The sequence below is a fragment of the Dipteris shenzhenensis genome, chromosome 12, assembly GCF_047967505.1.
Source record: "Dipteris shenzhenensis isolate YYH24624 ecotype China chromosome 12, Dip_SZ_1.0, whole genome shotgun sequence".
Classification (NCBI taxonomy): Eukaryota; Viridiplantae; Streptophyta; class Polypodiopsida; order Gleicheniales; family Dipteridaceae; genus Dipteris; species Dipteris shenzhenensis.
In genome coordinates this window covers 6,894,991-6,914,393 of record NC_141607.1, presented here as the reverse complement: position 1 = coordinate 6,914,393, position 19,403 = coordinate 6,894,991, and the positions used below count along the sequence as shown (strand labels likewise).

Genomic DNA, 19,403 nt, shown 5'->3' with positions numbered 1-19,403 from the left:
CGAAGAGAGCTTCTGAAACTGGCCCAAGCTTTCAGAATGGCAACCATGAGAGGGGACGAAGGTGACCTGAGGTGTGCTGTGGTGAAGATCCATCTAACACTGCTCAACCAGTCTCCTCCTGAGGAAGGTGTGCACCTCTGTATGCTGCTGATAAGAAAGTCCTTCCACGGTTCCTGTCCTGGCATAAGTCCTCGCACCACCATCTTGCAAAGTAAAGCTCTGCACTGTAAATCTGGATCAATAATATTGAGACCCCCATCCTGTGTAGGGAGGATGGGGGTCTCCCAAGCCACCCTGGCTAAGGCATCTGCTGTGCCATCAAGCCCACTCCAGAGAAAGTTCCTGATCGGTCTTCAGAGCTGAATGATGCAGTCCCTAGAACGGCACCAACATGAACATATAAACCAGGCTGTGGCCAAGAGGACCTGGTTAACCACCACAACTCTAGAGGCAAGATCGAGCTTGGCTGAGCTCCAAAAGAGAAGCTTCCTTCTAATGCTCTCCAACACGGGAGCAAACTGCTGCGTGGTAGAAATACCCAAGCCGACCTGGCAGCCCAAATACCTGATAGGCACACCCCTCTGAACCCAAGTGAACCCTATGTCAAGCCCCCAAACTGGAGTGTCCTCATCACTGATCCAAAAGCCATTGGATTTATGCCAATTTATCTGCGCCCCTGCCGCCAAGCAAAATAAATCCAATGCTGTCCTGAAAGAAGTGAGCGTCTGTGGAGAGGCATCCAAATAAATCGCTGTGTCGTCAGCCAACTCACTGTCAAGTAGCTCCTCTTCTCTTCTGATGGGAAGTCTCAGCCCAAAGATGTCAGCTTGAGATCTAACATAGATACTCATAGCTTCGGCCACGAACAAAAAAAGGAAAGGAGCAAGGGGGCATCCCTGACGGACTGAAGGAATGACTCATGTAGCACTGCCTGGGCACCAGTGAGCCAAGAAAGAGGCGGCACACGAGGCCAACCAATAGCTTATGGCAAAAAGAAATTGCAGTGGCAAAATCACAACTCACCAAGCCCTGAAGACTCGAACCAAGTCCTCAATCGCCAAGAGGACATAGTAGCCAATGCCCAATTGCATTCTCAGCCAAAGAGGACTGCAAAGGCATGAAGAAAGAGCATTTACAAGAGCCGACCAGCAAGAATTCCACTGAAAAATGCGAAAAGAAGCACTTCTGTCGCGAAGAAGTGGGAGTTCTTGGGCTCAAAAGAAGCGTGCTTCAGAGAGGAATGCATTGAGAAGGTTTTGGAGAAGTTTCATCGCCGGAAAGTCCTCCAAAACTGAGAAAAACCAATCAACCAGCGCGTCGGACCACTCGAAATTCAACAAAAAGCTGTAGCTTTGCAAGAGGAGAGGCCCAGGAGGCGGTAGAAGAAAAAAGGTCCAGAAAAAGCCACTTTTGCAAATTCGACCAGCAAAAGAAGTGCTCAGCTCTGCCCGTTCTACCAAACGCACGGAGGGAAAAGCATATCACTACGAAGGGGAGGCAGAGGGGAAGCCATCGGGCCAAACGGAAGTCGAGGAATCCAAACGGGTGAGGAGTTATGAAGAAAAACGGAATTCAGCTGAAGGAGGCTGAAAAACCAGTCCAAAATCTCAACAAAGGGAGAAGATGAGAGAGAAAACCACACATGTGAAGTTTAGAAGGCCCAGGAAGGTCCAGGAATGGCAAAGGAGCATGTAGAAGGCACTAGAGCCACCTGGAACTCTAGGGGGGCCACTGAAGGTACATGGCCCTCTAGGGGGCCCATTAAAAATGCCACATCATCATTTCCCAACAACCACTCTTTTAATTCCTTGGAATGCCTTTGGGCCTAGGGATTAATTATGCTTATGTGCTAGGCACCATGCCGCGTTTAATTACCCATTATTAAGCCCACGCTTGGACTTTTAAAACCAAAGTTGTCACGGTCTTGTAGTACATTAAAGTACTTAGAATTTCACGCCCCCGTGACAGTATCTCTGCCACAGAAATGGAAAAGGAAGGCATCCCAAGCTGCTCTCTCCAAAGAGTGCAGTCCGCCTTCTCTACCCCCTTTTTTGTCTGACGGTAACTCGACCGTGTTAAAGTCACCTCCAATCACCCATGAATCCACAATGGGGGCCCAGGAGAGCAAAGTCTTCCACATAAGGACACGTTCTCCTCTAATGTTGGAGGCATATAGGTTAAGGAAGCTAACCTTACGCCTTCCAATCAAAAGAATAATCCACTGAGCTCTAGAGGCGATAATGACTCCGTGCCCAACAACTAAGAGGAGAACCGACTGCGAAACTGAAATAGAAGTGCCTCCCCTGGTGCTTAAGGCAGGCGACCAAAAAGTATGGCCAGAAAGCAACTTGCCTGACTTGGCACAATCTCTATAATTCAGCTTGTGCTCTTGAATAAATAATATATCAATGGAACCCCCAGTAACACCTGGATGAAGCTGATCCCGGATCAGCTGTCTACGGCGGCGATGTGGGACGCCACCTAGGCCCTGTATGTTCCAACTGATAATCCTCATCGACGGGAGGATGTAGAGTGGAACACCTTACCCGACCTAGTGGCGGAAACAAACCTTTCAACAGGGGAAGAATTCCTGCTCGAGGAGGGAGGGATGGAACCAAGTGGTGGAAAATCAACAGGGAAAAGAATCCTGGCACCTGAAGAAGAAGCCCTGTCAATAGGAAACCCAACCACTGGCTCCCCAAAAGTAGCGGGCACAAACTCCTCCTCTGGGAAATCTGAACTCTTTGCCAAGGCTGAAAACGAGTTCCTGTGGAGCAAGCCAGACACCGGAGTGCGAAGGATCCCTTGTGAGGGAAGAGGATCAAAAGTGTAAGCTATCCCCTTCCCCCTATCCAAGGGAGGAAGTGAGGAATGCTCTCTATCCTGTGTCTGCCCAGCCGCGGAGATCTCTCCTGCCTCAAAAGGAGCATCTGGCACTACTGGATCTAAGGAAGAAGCTGCAACTGGGGAGGAGGTCGAAGCTTCAACGTCTCGGACTGTGCAGGGTGAGACAGGAGGGACAGCTCGAGGTGAAGCAGAGTCTACTGAGGTACCCTCGTGAACTGAAGGAGGGACCTGCACACGTACTGGAACCCACTGTAGAGCGTCGCGTGTGCCTGAGGGAGGTGGGGGTCGAGGAGTAGGTGAAGGACCTGTACCATCCCCCTGTCGAGGCCGAGGAATAGGTGCTAGACCTGTACCACCACCTAACTGAGGAGGACCGCCAAGCGAAGGACGAGGAGCAGGAGCTGGACCTGTACCACCCCTCTGTCGAGGTCGAGGGGCAAGTGCAGGGTCTAATCCACCCCCTGTCCCCCCTGTCGATGCCCTGGGGCGGTAGCTGTACCAGAGGGCTTCTTGGGCCTTTTCTTCTTCTCGGGGCAATCCCTGGCAAAGTGTCCCGAGGTCCTGCAAATCCTGCATTGGTCCTGCCTGCCTGAAATCTCCACTTTTTGGCAAAAAAAGGAACCATCCGGGCGCTGGATCATAATGTGATCCATTAGGATCCTTGCAAAGGACCCTAACTCTAGGAACCCCATCAGCCTTGGTTGCCTCTGTTGCAGTCAATGGCAACCCAGGGAGGGGTGGGATCTCAGCAATTGCGCCAAAATGCTCCCCAATAATAGAAAGAAGTCGATGGTAAACCTGGGGAAGCCCGGGGAACCTGATGAAGAGCGAGAAGATTTTCTTATCTGCCTCTACTGGGTCGAAACCAATGTGAAAGGCTTCAAAGAAAATCTTCTTGTGTCCCAGGTGTAAAAACTCAGCCTTGAGCACAGTGCTCGCAGCCTCTGGAGTGTCAAAAACAACCTGGAAAAAACCTCGTCCCAGAAGACGGACATCTAACAATCGTGGAGTGAGGTCTGGGGGGAGAGCCGCAAGCATCCCCAGTCTCTGGCTTGGGATCTGGAGGGGTGAGACCCGAAGATGCGTGCTAGCAACGTGGTAGAGCATTCAATCTCTACATCCTTCTTGAGCTGCTGCAACTCGTCTTTAGAGAAAGTGATAGTTTTCACGGCCGGTGGAGGTGGAGTAGGATTGGCTGACGGGGTATCCATCGCCAATCAAGGTGGGGAGGCCGACTCTAACAAATTAAACGCTCCTTCCGTTCCAAATAAGCTGCGGGAGAAAAGGGGGCAGAAGGAGGGGAAAGGAGGCAAGGAGGAAGCAGGGGGGGAGGGGGCGGAAGCAGGGGGAGGGGGCGGAACAGCAGGGGGGAGGGGGCGGAAGCAGGGAGAGGGGGCGGAACAGCAGGGGGGAGGGGGCGGAACAGCAGGGAGAGGGGGCGGAACAGGGGGAGGGGGCGGAAAGGCAGGGGGAGGGGACGAGGGACAGGCAGGGGGAGGGTCGGAGCAGCAGGAGGGGGGAAGGGGCGGAGCAGCAGGGAGGGGGCGAGGGACAGGCTGAGGGGAGTGCAATTCAAATTATCTGGATCTTGATATCCAAAATCAAAGATTGGGTCCATTGTTGTTGATGGCATCTCAAGGGTTGAGGTGATGGTAGTGCATGGAGAGAATCTAGGGACATGGGGGGATAATATGGAAGTGTGTTATTTGGGGGAGGGGTATTTGAGGGGACAGGGGGAAGAATTGGGCAAATGGATTGAGCAACTTGGTAATCTTGAGAGAGAGAGAGAGAGAGAGAGAGAGAGAGAGAGAGAGAGAGAGATGTGAGCATGTCTCAGTAGATGGTCCGTGCACCAGTGAAGAACTTAATGATTTCATCGTTCAATTTCCATATATGTGTATGGCTGTAGGAAATTGTTGCAGACGTTGTGTTTCCACACTTCCAAGCTGACTCCTACAAGTTTCACGCTGCTGGTCGTGAAGACATTGATGTGAGTTTATGTAGTGTCAAGTTTATATTTGTGAAAAGCCAACTCCAATATTTATGCGATTCCAGGTTTATAAATAAAGCTAATAGTATGGTGATTTTGACTGAAGTTACCCATGTTTGCTAGGTTCGAATGTTAGGAAGCGGCCGCCCATTTATGTTGGAAATTTCAAATGCTCGCACTCTTTTATCACATATTGAAGTCTCAAAACTTGAGAATCAAATCAACAGCTCTAAAGAAGGCTGGGTAAGTGTCATTTTCCTATTTATCTTGGACAGTCCCCTAAAAACAGCAAAAAGCGTACTTGGTTTGGTGAATTCATAGCTATTATAATATATAGAGCAAGAGAAGAGGGGCTGCTTGAATATGGCTTGGTTTTTTGCATTGTAAAGTCCATTTCATGAGCTAGCAACAATCCAGTGGGTTTGGCATATCATCTTGTCCCAAAGCCTAGAAACAAGAGTAAAAGGAAGTTAAAATTCGCCACAATATGTCGAGGTGCCGTGAACGGGTTCAAGCTACACAAAGAATAGAAAGCATGTACTTAATGTATATGTATGTTAGAATGACCAAAAGCAGGTATGTTAATGCGGAAGCACGGAGAGGCAACAACATGGGATCAAACAAGCCAAGGTATATAGCATGTGCACAAGAAAGAAGACTATGCTAAACTACGGAAATGTTAGGATGAGTAAAAGGAGGCTCTCGGACTTTGTGCTCCTCTAGAGACCTCTATTTATTGGAAAGGATGAGCACAAAGGCTGTTGTTTCGAAGTCCTAGGGCATCCGTGCTTGGCCCCATACTTGGCTGACTTAATGTTTGGCCAAATGACTGACTTGGTTGATCCAAGGAGCTTGGTTTTTTGGCAGACTTTCTAGCTATACCAAAACTCTAGCTGACTTAGGAAAGAGAGGAAAGGAGAGAAGGAAAAGAGAGAAGAAAAGAGAGGACAAGAGGAAAAAAGAGAGAGGGAAAGAGAGGAAACGAGAGAATGAAAGAGAGGAGGAGAGAGGGGAAAAGAGAGGAAGAGAGGACCAATTGAGAGGAAAAGAGAGGAAATAAGAGAGGGGAAAGGAAGAGAAGGAAGAGGATGAAAGAGAGGAAAAGAGAGGCAGCTGCCCCATATGGCCGTTGCCCCTTCCCTACATGTCCAAACTCTATGGGCCTTGACTATGGCTGTAAGGATCCTCATTAATATAATATCATTAAAGAGAACTGAAGGAGAGGAATATGTATCAATGATGCATCAATAATATCTTGGAGACTGAATTAGTATTCCTATCAAAGCCTCTTAAATGGGGATTGAAGAGTCACAACCGAAACAATGTATTCACGAACATGTGTGACACCTTTTTGTGTACATCTATCCTTTGAGTTGGCTATTTTACACACATTAGCTCTCTTAAGCTCAAGACCTCTTTTTTGTCAAAGACGCTCCATAGGGCATGCCTTCTCTTATAGTTTTTCCCATACAGCATGCGCATATAGGTATGGAAGTATGGAAATATGCCCTTGGCTGAATCATACGTGGCTCTAGAGTTTTACACACTTTCAAACTAACAAGTTTAAGTTTCAAGTTTCAACTACTTAAGGAATCCAAAAATATATCTTAAACCATAAACAATTATACAATCTAGATTCACAAACATTGAAAGACTTGTCCCCTCATGATTCATTAGTCACTAAATACATTACTGATCAAGGATTGAAGAGTCATGAGGCTTAAAACTTTAAAAGAAAAGTTTAGGAAAGACTTCCAAGTTCCAACTTTCAACATTCAACTTTCAAGCATCAAAGATGAAAACTCTAAAAGCCTAGGCAAAAAAGAAATGAGACTCTGCGAAAACGAAATGAGGCTACAAAAGTCAAGACTCTAGCTTCACCTGTGCTAGTCTCGATGGTCAACTTCTTCCTCTTCCTCTCCCTCATCATCATCACCATCAAAAACTTATTTTTAAAAAAGGCCATGGTCATGTATGAAATTCCAGTCATACGTCCTTTCTTCAGACGTTTTCAAACGTTTGGTATCCATACCATATGCGTACGGAAAAAACTAAGTCTTCTCTCCTACCTACATACTAAGCACCATCCACACGGTGTCCTTTATTGCCATGTCCCTTGGAAGGGTTGGTGTGATAGAGAACAGAAGGAATCTAGGCGTGTTTTGGTTGATGCCTAGAATCACTCTCAAGAAATGCCACTGTTTCACATGGTAGAATTGTGAGAAGGAAAGAAAGAAAGGAAGAAAGAAAGGTTATTATTGTCTATGAAAGACCAAAGGGTCTATGAGGCTGAAAAAACAAACAAATGCAACGACAGCTAAGGATGGGGCCACTAAACCGGTACCCATACCAAAAATTGATGTCTGTGATGAGGAAAAACTAAACCCAAAAAGGAGTAACATCAAGGGGGACCCCTTGGTTGTCTACCAATCGGTTAGCTGTCCATGCGAGTGACTGGTTCTATGTATGCTGTGTGTGGGACCAACTCCACCGAATGACTGAGGAGAGACAAGAGGGTCTTCTTTGACAGGGGCTTTGGATTTGGTGAGGGTTGGAAGAAAATCATGATGGATCATTACTGATGCTCGACCTATCTAGGTCCATTCGTCTTCCTCTGTAGTCTTTGTGAGGTAGGTCACCATCTTACAAGTATCGTCACTCCAACGGTATGTCTTCCCAAGTTATAAAGAGAGGATATGCTTGCAGTCCTTATGTGAGTGTCCTCACCTAGGGTTGGTTCTGTTGATCGTGCACTCTAGCTCTTTGCTACGCCTGGTCCCCTGCTGTCCTTGGCTAGGTTCACTCGAGACAAAATTCATTGGGATCTGTTGGTCCCTCGTGTGCTCTCATTTGTGCTCGTATGAGCTAATCTCTATGTATCTGGGCCTCAAGAAGGAAAGTGGCTACGCGTCGCTAATCATTATGTACAAGGTGGCCGCTACTGTATAGACAATGATCCGTCCACGGATCTCATAGTACACATGTGATGTTTTGTCAGTTTCTACTACATAAGAGATGGCAGATGCAGATCTTTGGCATGCATCAGGCATCATTTTCAAAAGATGGGTCAATATCACAGCTCATTCATAGTAATGTATGTGGTCCCATGCGGACACCATCTGTTAGGGGATAGCTCTACTTTGTGACTTTTATTGACGATTATCCAAATTCACATGGGTATATCCAATGAAAGAGAAATCTGAGGTACTTATGGCTGCAAAGTTGGTACTCTTCCTACAGATCAGGGGGAGACTATATGCCAAAGGAGTTTAATGCTTATAGGGTAGACAGGCATTATTTATCAGTGCACTGTGCCATACACACCTCAATTGAACGGTCTGGCTGAGAGGAAAAATAGATCTCTCATGAAGATAATGAGATGCATGTTGAAGGGGTCCAGGTTCACCGAACAAGTTTTGTTGGAGGCCATCATGTGTGCAGCATAGGTGCTGAGTAGATGCCCCTCAAATAACAAGTCTGTATGAAGCTTGGTATGGCAAGAAGCCTCAATCGCACACTTAGAGTGTTTGGATGCTTGGCATATGCATTAGTGCCAGAGAAACTTAGAACCAAACTTGATGACAAGGCTGTAAAATTTGCTTGAGATTGCAACCTACTGGATCTTATAATGAGTCTTCCATAAAGCTTTCCTTAGCTTTATGAAAAGATTTGATCCTTTGAGTTCCAAAAAATTTCACAACATACTAGACCTACAATCCTTTTGCTATCACCAAGGGCATCCATTACACCTGTAGCTTGCATTGCCTTAATAATAAATGATTGTGAGCTCAAGGCATAGATTTGACTTTGAGATGACTCTCTATGTGTTTTGCCTTGAATACTTTGCGTGTATGACTCGAGACCATTTCATAACCCCCACACTAGAGCATTATTTGTGCATGATTGATCTTCTTGGGCGAGGAAGACTTTTGGAAGAGACGGATGATCTTATCCTAAGCATGCCATTTAAATGTGTCGCTTCTGCTTCGTTGAGCTTGCTTTCATCATGCAGAAATCACTTTGATGTGGAGCGGGCTGTGTGCGCTGCAAATTTTGACTTTCTGTTAGATCCAGAGAATGCTTCACCATATGTATTGCTAGCGAAATAAGCACATAGATGATGTAAAGAAGGGCAATGATTATCAAATTTGTGAGTTCTATTGAGGTGCTAATTGGTGCATGATATTTATTGTTAAAAGCTCATCACATCATCAACATGAACTACAAAAAGTTGTTGGGTTTAGTAGGCGGGAGGCTAGGAGCCCGACAAATATCTAGTCGGCGAGAAGATGGTGCCAAAGGAGCGGTACGAGGAGGAGCCGGACTAGAAGACCGCTTGGGTCTTTTCTTCTTCCTTGGGCAATCTCTAGCAAAGTCCAAGGGCTCTTCAAATCCTGCACTGGACCCTAACTCTCGGCACCGCATCCGATCTAATTGCCTCCGTTGTTGAAGAAGGCATGGCGGGGACGGGGGGATCTCTGCGACCAAAAAGTTGTTAGGAAATGGAGTCAATTTGAGTGACTTTTAGTGTATTTTCTATTGAGTTCTAGAGTAGTACTATACTACTTTATATCCTAGAGTGCCACGTGTCACTATGGGACTTATCCCATATACATTTGACACTTAGATTTCTTGATCATGTAGTACTTTGCTTGGTTGTACATTTCTTTCTAGCATTCTTTCATTTCCATTATGTTTGCCTAGTCTTGCTTTTCTACTTTCCTTTCCATTCCATGTCTTGCATCTTCATATGGTATCAGAGCTAGGCTAACTTCCAAGAGGTTGAGGACATTGAAGCCTCTCTCCCTCATCCCCCTTGGAGGGCTGCCTTCTCTATTCCATGTTTGAGCTCTACTCCTTCTCCACCCGAGCCTCACGAATAGTGGCAACTCAACTCATGGCTCGTGGCAGCTCAGCTCCAATGGTTCGTCAGCTCCAATGGTATGCTCATAGGCGCCACTCTCTTGGCCTAGTGCCCAGCTCGCAGCAAGCAGCAAACAAGCCCGCCATTCAACTCGCAGCAAGCAGCAAAACAGTCCGCTATTCTGCCCGTTTTTCTGCTCAAGAGCCTGCTATTCTGTCCACTTCTCTGCCCGCTTTTCTGCTCAAGAGCCCGCTATTCTGCCCGCTCTTCTGCTCGCTCTTCTGCCTGCTTCTCTGCCCTCTTTTCTGCCAGCCATTCTCTGCCATCTTTTCTACCCTCTTTTCTGCCCGCTCAGTTTACCACTGCTCGCAGCAAGCAGCCCACTCCTAAGCGCCACATCTCTACCTCTACGCTAGGTGCCCGTCAAAGGGATAGCTCTCTCTGCTCACATTCCCAGATCATCCACAATGTGATGATGTTGGTGATGATGATGTGACTGATATGTAGTCGACCACCGACATGACTATGTTGTACTCAGTATTTAGTACTACCATTCTGCCTTTTTTTGCATTCTGCATTGGTGTGGATGCTCGTTTAGTAGCTCCACCCTCACAGCTCGCTTGTGTTAGGATTTTCACAGTCTCGTAGACCCATCGGTCTTCCGAAGACTTTCATAAACTTTCTTTCTTTCTTTCTCTCTCTCCCACCTCTTCCTCTCTATCTCCTACCCCTTCTCCTTTCTTCTTCTCCTTCCTCATTCTCGCCAGAGACACGACTCCCCAGATTCGACCTCAAGTGGACACTCACATGAGATTTGTAGACATATCCTCTCTCTTCGATGTGTGGAGACAAATCACTAGAGCGATGATAGCACTTGTCAGACAAAGACGCACATCAAAAGGAGACTATAGAGAAGGAGGGATGGGCCCAGAAAAGCCAAGTGACAACAATTTTCTATCACTAATTTTCTCTCGACACTAGCCCTTGCCAAATCCTGAGCAACTGTCAGATGAGCTCCTCTTGTCTCTCGGTCTTTCAGTCGTGTTGGTCCCACAAACAACATACACAAGTCCAACCACTCGGAGGCGGGTGACAAGTTGATAGACGACCAAAGGATTCTCCTTCGTGTTTGCTCCTTCTTTGTGGGTTTCTCTCGTAGAGCGATAACGTGATGTACTCCTTTTATTTCTCGCCACAGGCATCAGCCTTTGGTAGGGGAGCCCATTTTAGTGACTATCGACAAGTTCCCTGCTCATGGAAAAATTTATGGGAGAAGGATTCCCCACATGGCAAACGAAGGTCCAACTCCTTCTCATGAAGGAGAATGTTTGGGATTTCATTGAAGATGATGAAGATCCTGCTACAATGGAACCTCCAATGTGCAAGATTTGGAAGCAACATAACTCGAGAGCCATCGCAATCATTGGGCTTTGCCTAGATGATTCTTTGATTTATCACATCGACTTCAAGTCAATGGCCAAGGAGATTTGGGCATGCCTTGAGAATATATTTGGTAACAAAATTACAAACTCCAAGGTTTTTTTGAAAATGCAATTTTATAAGTTGAAAATGGAAGAGTGTGATACCTTGAGTGCACATATAGCAAAAATTTAGTCTTTAGTTCAACGACTCTCCAACTTGAAGTATTGCTCGGATGACGAGGACAAAATGGCTATCCTCATGACAAGTATAGAAGGGATTTCTCGCTTTGAGAATGCCCTTGAAGTACTTCGCATTGCATCGACTACCTTCGAAAATATGGTGTCTCTTCTTCTTGAAAAGGATGGCCGCAACAAAGAATCTCCATTCTACTCATCGGATACTACACAGGCTCTTGCCTCCACCAGCAAATGGAGACCTAGGCCATCAACTCCACCAGCACGAGGAAAGACATTTAAGCCATTCAAGTGCACTTATTGCAACAAGCTCGGTCATACTGAGGACAGGTGCTACCAGAAGCTTGCTTAACAATCGAAGGATCATGCCATTTGGGTGGCATCCGCTAGTGATGATGCAGACGAAAATGACCATCCGACACAGGATCATGCTCTTACTGTTTGTCTCCAACATCTAGAGGATGATGGAGATCATGATTTTACTTTCTAAGGATGATATATTTGGGTACTCTGCCTTGGGGGTGTTTCCAAAAAATGAATGCAATAAATCATGTGGGTGTAGTCAATAAAGGTACTCTGCCTTAGACAGTCCTCCTAAAATGATGTATTTCTTTTCTATTTTTGGTGTGTGGCTCCATGTTCCTCATTAGTCTTTGGAGCGAGGAGGGGATGTACTGTGGAAGCCATGTGTTTTTGGCTTTGATAGGTCTATTTGTTGGTGCATTGGTCACCTAGACCTCCGAGTTGATCATGCATCCATGCATGATCAGCCTTTGAGCCATGCTAGATGAGATTTCTATGTTATGCTCACTAGCCTCTGAGCCATGCTCAGTTGCCTTTGAGATTGTGTGGGAGCCATGTCTAGTCCTAGACTGGCATGCACAATTTTGATGACCATCATTGTCATGTTCTGTTCTTGGTTCCATTCCAGTAGTCCCTCACCTTTCCTCCATGGGGGGGTGTTAGGAAATGGAGTCAATTTGAGTGACTTTTAGTGTGTTTCTATTGAGTTCTAGAGTAGTACTATACTACTTTATATCCTAGAGTGCCACGTGTCACTATGGGACTTATCCCATTTACATTTGACACTTAGAGTGTGTGTGCCTATCCTATAAAGGCATTGTACCTTCTCAAGGTTATGATCTTCAACACATCTCGAGCAGTCATGCATAGAGAGCAGTTCACATTCGATGGATCACTGGTCGAGATTGTCTCCTCATATACCTACTTGGGTGTTGTCTTCTCTGGCCCGATTTTGACGATGAGGCCAGCAATGCAGGTCCGTTTGAGCAGGGGGTATGCCTCGCTTGCCTAGAGAGACAGTGCTTCCACTCACATTTTCAGGACCTCCGGACTAAGGCTCTTCTCTTTGACTCCTTGGTTTAACCAGCAGGCATGTACGGTAGCCCTTGTTGGGGGTTGGATCTCTCAGGCACAGAGTGGGCTCGGGTAAAGCGACTACAGATACTCTTGCTCTCACGGATGATCCAAGTCAAGCCATCAGTGCCACATCATATCATTCAGGCTGAGTTCGGCATAGTCTCCACTGCAGCTAGATGCGGCCTTCCAGACCATTACCTATCTTCATCGGATCAGACAGTATGGGTCCAGTACAACGAAGCGGTGCAGGTTGCCATGGCTGGCTCTGTCTTCATCCATGGACCTCGCAGACAGTGGGGATGAGAGAGGTTGGTATGCCCAGACATGTAGGTGGTTCGAGAGATGGGGGCTTCACATAGACAGACTGCCTCCCTTAGAGTACAGCTTTGACGCTCCATCTATCCTGCTAGGATACCATGAGGTCAACCAGGTCATTCGAGAGGATCTACTACAATTGCACACATTCAAACCTAGTTGGAGCCGAGGGAGCTTCCAATAAAGCTCAGTTTCTACAGAGACCACTGCCTTTGCATCTCTGAGGAGGGCTTCATTGTTCCGCTAGAGTACTGTCACCACAATGTAAATATCCTAAGTCAAAGTACATTTGACCATTTATCTGATCATGATGAAAGAGTTTTCATTTGTGTTAATTATGGTATTGAGTGGGATGCACATGGTAAATGACAGAGTTTTGGTCAGTTTCATAACGAGTTTCTCGAATCCTTGAAAGATAAATGTGAATATGATCACCTTTACTTGAAATTTGAAAAGTGGTCAATGAAAGGGGTCGGTTACATCTGCTCATGATAAATGTTTAATAGCTTAAATGGCATTGAAGAACAAGGAAGTTGATGAAAATAATTATACTTTCCAAGATGAAGCAATTGTGCCGATGGTTGGTGAAGCATCTATTGTAGGTGCAGAGCAAGGATGGAAGTAGAGAAAGTACACCATAGTAGATGGTTATCGACTCTATAAGGGTATGATTTGTTTTCTTGATGATAAAGACTTATTAGGTGCCAAAAGTTTTATGATTTGCTATTATGAGGAAAGAACGTACTTATCAAATATCAAAATGCGAGATGGTGATGGCTTAGTGGAACACTTGAAATAGGTGAAAATCTTGAAGGATAGGTTGGTAGAAAATGGCGTTGAAATGAAAAACTTTAGATTTGTCTAGTGTATTCTTCAAAGCTTTCCATTTGATGAAGTCCTATGCATGGTAATGTTAGCACACACAATAGTGCACCTTTTAAAAGGGCAAACAAGTAGACTAGCGGACTTGATGATACAGATTCTACTATATGCGGATGACATAGTCCTCCTGTCATCTTCGACAGAGGGACTATAGAGACATCTAGAGACCGTACACGGCGTGACAGGCGACTAGAGCACACGATCGAGGTTCGACATATTTCAGCTCTCCTTAGGGGAGATCGACCGAGGCGAGGCATCATCCTTGGCATAGCCCATCGGATCCAAAGATTGAGGAGGCCACGTCCTCCACCACCACGGGAGACATCCCGACAGATGCAAATATGTGAGCTCTTTGCATCTCATTAGAGAGCCATCATGGAGCCTGGATATGTAAAGCCGGTCCACGCACTTGGGACTCTAGCTCTGAGCACTTGATATCTTCATGTCACTCTCATTTTGCATTTTGCTACTTTGCTATTTTGTACTAGTATAGCATTTTAGTACTCAGCAAGGGCCTTGGTTTGCCCTGGCCTTAGTGGTCTGTATGAGTTACTTGATTCCATTCTTTGTCCCATAGGCCCGCGAGGCCTCCCGTGGACGTTAATATATCTTTCTTTTCTTTCTTTCTATATATGTGTGTGTGTGTGTGTGTGTGTGTCCAGTTTGTGGCGTGTGTGAGGGAGCTCTGAGATGGTCGTGAGCGAAGGTGCTAGCTGAGCGGTGTGTGTGTAGAGGCGACGGTCGTGAGAGAAGCGTAGAGAAGTGCGCGCTGATCTGTGTTGCTGCCCGTACCACCGTACGGTCGTCGTACGATTTCCGTACGAAGCTACCGTAAGGAATCCGTTCCTTCTTGCACGACAGCTTGTACCAGCAGTCCTCCTTCTCAAATAACCGTACAGTTCGTCCGTACTTTCCAGGGCAGTCCTCCTTCTCAAATTCCATACATCTTGTCCGTACTTTCCCCGTACAGCTCGTCCGTACTGTTCCCGTACTAGTTCCTTTACAGTTGATTGAATCTTCCGTACACAGTCTGCTTTCCCGTACAGCCTATCAGCAGTCCCGTACAATTTGACAGTTATTTCCTGCAATCTCTCCTTCTGTCCGTACAATTCTGTCTTTTTCTTTGTGCCACCGTACAGTTCCTCCGTACAGTCTGCTAGCCCTTCTTTGTGCTCAGTCCGATCTTTGCTGTTTCATATCTGTTGAATCCCTTAGCTGCCATGGCAGAATCAAATAAGTACTATGTCAAGAGTGCCCTCTCTCCTGAACCCAAAAGACAATTAAGGGAAACCTCTTCCCCCATAGCTCCTTCTTCTGAAGATGCTTCCTATGTGTTTGATATGCTGAATGATGATTTTCAACAAAGCAGAAGGGAATGGATTCTACCTGCTCCGGAACTCACTTACAAAATGAAGCTGCCATCTTGTGCAACCTTTGAAGAAGCTCTCTCAAACTGCAGTTATCATCTTTTTCCGAGGCAAAATTCCCTCTGCTAATGATGTGGGACAATGGGTGAATTCTCTCCTAGGTGGATGCTATGTAGAAGGAGTCTATTTTGCCTCCCGAGGATTTTATGAAGTTCATCTTTTGGATACTTTGACAAAACAAAAGATGCTGGAAATGTCCCCTTTATTTTTTGGTCGCCAAATGGTGCATATCATGCCCTGGTCCCCTAATAAGGATTATCAGAACCTCATCAAGCATCATTGCCCCGTATGGGTTGAAGTGGTTGATTTTCCAGATTATATGAGAACAGAGCTTCCAGGTTTAGCTATGACATTGGGAGAAGTGATTTGTCCCCCTCGTCCAACAGGTAATAAAAATCGTTTTTGCATCTTATGGGATACTGATAGACCGACCCCTTCCTCTATTGCAGTTGAGATTGAGGGTGTTAATTTGGGCAAGAAATATTTCACTTTAAAATGGCATTTTTGCTGGAGCTTGTTTTTCTTGTCACAAATTTGGGCATCTTGCTTCGGAGTGTCCTTCTATCCTTCATCCACCTCCTCCAGCTGCTATTCCTCTGCCATCTAATAAAGGAGGTCAGAAGACATATGTGGAAAAGATTGAAGCTAAAGGACCAAAGCCTTCAGTTCATACAGGGAGCCAGGCCAATTCAGCTCAAAATAAGGATAAAGGCAAAAGCAAGTTAGGAGAAAATATTTCATCATCTCATGAGGGATGGCAGACTGCAAAGAAGACGGTGCCTCTCAAACAAAGACCTCTCCAATCTCGAAATTGGGATGCCTCTGCTCCTTCTCCAGGACAATCTTCTACCTCTTCAAGCAGCCCCATCTCAAAGGCATGGGTCAATGCAGTCAAGAAGGGTCTTCCCATTTGTGAAGAAGATGACATTATCAGGGAATTGGAAGCTGAGGGTCAGCAAGACCCTGTGGCAATGGCAGAGGCTTGAGGCCTCCCGCTCTTTTCGAGGACCGATCATTCTCTTGTATATATTTTCATGCGTGCTTCTCTTAAATGTTTTTCCTATAATATACAGGGCCTCTGCAACCAGAATAAATGGAGGCTTCTTTGGCATTATATAAATACAACTCATCCGGATGTTGTATGTCTGCAAGAGCATAGTCAGCATTTTTTTGCTGGACAGCATGGGTTTTTTTCAGGATATGATATATTTTTTTCAGGATCGGAACAATTCTCTGGGCTGTGCATTTTAGCCAGACATGATCTGCAACCCTGGATAGCACATAATGATCTAGGTGGACGATGGATGATTATCCAATGTATGATCAATGGAGAGATTTTTGAAATAGGATCTTTGTATGCCTCTCAAAATTCAGCTTCCAGAGCTCAAATGTGGAACTCCATAAAGCAATATCCTTGGTCCTCTAATGCTCTACTTTGTGGTGATTTCAACAATTCTCCTCACTGGAAGGACAACACCACTCATAAATCACATATGCTGCCCTCTGAAATCCAGCAATGGGAACACATGACATCATCACTTCGATTTGCAGATTTATGGACAGCAACTCATCCTTCAGTGATGGGATTTACATATCATCATAATGCTTTTACAGATTATTGGGCCAGGCTTGATAGATATTATCTCATTCATGCTCAGCAATATGATGAATATACATGTCAGATGTGGACTGATTATTCACAACAATTATCTGATCACACTCCACTTTGGCTCACCCTTTCTTTTGGTATGCCTCTGGATGACTTGCAGCTCTCTTCAGTCAGAAATTTACAGGTTAATCAATTCTATCTTTCTCATGAAAAATTTCAGCATATGATCAGACTGGCTTGCAGGCCATTGCTATCCCATGCTGAGGAGGATCTGGAATTTGCTTGGATTACTTTCATACATCGTATTCAAAATGTCATTAAGGAATATGGAAGATGGTACATGGCAGAAACCAGACAGAATATCCAATGGGCAAAATCATACAAGCAGTATTTGGTACAGATTAGTCATCAAAGATCTCTATCTGATTCTGAGCAGCATTTACTGTCTTGTGCTTCCTCCATAACTGATGCCAATGATAAACGCAAGCTGTCCAAATGGCAGATTATGTGGAAGGGGAGAGTAGGAGCACACCGACACACACTAGACGGATAAACACAAGAGTGTGGGGATAAAACATATGTGTGTACCTCCCCTAGCACACAGTCAACCTTTTATATGAAGGATAAGGTTACAACACTAAGTACGGTGTACTTAGTGTACTTAACAAATAAAGTACTAAGTGTACTAACTGTACTTGGGTGGCCATAGTGCCTTTACCCCAACAACCTCCCACTTAAAGGCAATATGCCCTCAAGTAAAAATAAATGAGGCTCAACCTATACCCATCAACTGTCGGCAATGTGCAAACCGCTCTGCAGGCAAGCCTTTTGTCAACAGATCTGCTGGATTATCATCTGTGTGAATCTTGACAAGTTGAATCAGCTTATCATCTATCACCTCTCTGATGAAGTGATACTTCACATCAATGTGCTTTGTCTTTGCATGAAAGACAGGATTGTGTGCCAACTGAATAGCACTCTGACTGTCACAATGCAACAATGGAATATCACCTGTAATGCCCAAATCTCCCACTAGCCGAGATAACCATAAGGCCTCCTTGCATGCCTCTGTGGCTGCAATATATTCAGCTTCCGTGGTAGACAAGGCTATGCACTGCTGCATCCTTGACATCCATGACACTGCACCTCCAGTGAATGTATAAACATAACCGGTAGTAGACTTCCGGTTATCGGGATGACCAGCAAAATCTGAATCCACATAACCATGCACCTTTGCATCTCGCTTGCCAAAGCATATGCACAACTCCTGTGTGCCCTTCAGGTATCTCATGATACCTTTCACTGCATTCCAATGCTTCTTGCCTGGATTTGCCATATACCTGCTAACCACTCCCACTGCAAATGCAATATCAGGTCTGGTAGCAACCATGGCATACATGAGACTGCCACAAGCTGAAGCATACGGAATCTTGGCCATTTCAGCCCTATCAGCATTTGAGTGTGGGCTGTCCATTGCACTGAGTTTCACATACGGAGGCAATGGAGAACTAAGGGTCTTTTCCCCCTCCATATGAAACCTGTGCAATACTTTGCAAATATATTCGGTCTGAGACAAATACAACAAACGCTGTCCCCTGTCTCTCTGTATCCGCATTCCCAGTATGTGATTTGCATCACCAAGGTCCTTCATATCAAAGGCCTCATGCAATCTTGCTCCTTACGAGCTTTACCAGCAATAAGCATGTCATCCACATATAAAATGAGAATGATTAGTTCTAGATAGAATCTCCTATTTTTTATCTCTCAGATTTCCAGCACACAGGTTCTAGAGGTTTTTCTGGATGTATGGCAAACTATCAGCTTCTTTGTCACAGTATTCTCTCTTCTTCGATCAGATACTGGGCCTTATGGACCCTTTGGCTGCAGCGCATCCAAGCATATCTGAATTCTCCTCTTCAGCATCCTTATGAGTTTTTCAGAGCCTCATTAAGGCAGTCTTTATATGATGCCTTACATGAGGAAGATTTGGATGTTTCTTGTATTCAACTTTTCTTTTACTGTTTCTGATGGATAGTGCTGTAGCTCTATTTTGAGCACTGCCTGGATGTAAATGAATGTTTCATAATATAAGTATCTTGGTTTTACAAAAAAAAAAGTGTGTGTGTGTGTGTGTAAACTTGTGCCCAAAAAACATCTGTGTGACCATATTTCAGATTGGAGGCCTATTACTTTGATGCCTGTAGTTTCCAACCCATAGCCAAAATGATTGTGTATAGGCTTCACGGAATACTGAATGCGGGCCTTCATCCTCATCAGTATGGGTTTGTGCCGTGAAGACAAATCCATGACAATATCTCCAATGCATTGACTGCAATTGAATATGCTAAGTACTCGCATCAAGATGTGCTCATATTGCAGGTAGATATTGCTAAGGCATTTGACACTGTTCAATGGGATTCTATCTCTTAAATCATGACAAAGTTGGGCTTTGGTCCAAAGATAGCAAATGCAG

At 45.3% G+C, this 19,403-nt stretch overlaps 1 protein-coding gene across 5 annotated transcripts in view; it reads left to right on the top strand.

Annotated features, from left to right (window-relative positions):
• The window catches only part of LOC147895746 (Pseudouridine synthase family protein), a 160,022-nt gene that overhangs the window by 28,781 nt on the left and 111,838 nt on the right, over positions 1-19,403 (top strand). For all 5 annotated transcript variants that reach the window (XM_087382536.1, XM_087382533.1, XM_087382537.1 and 2 more), the window contains exons 8-9: positions 4,757-4,837; positions 4,961-5,080. In XM_087382536.1, the coding sequence (XP_087238662.1) occupies positions 4,757-4,837; positions 4,961-5,080 (201 nt within the window). The remainder of the gene's footprint in view (positions 1-4,756; positions 4,838-4,960; positions 5,081-19,403) is intronic.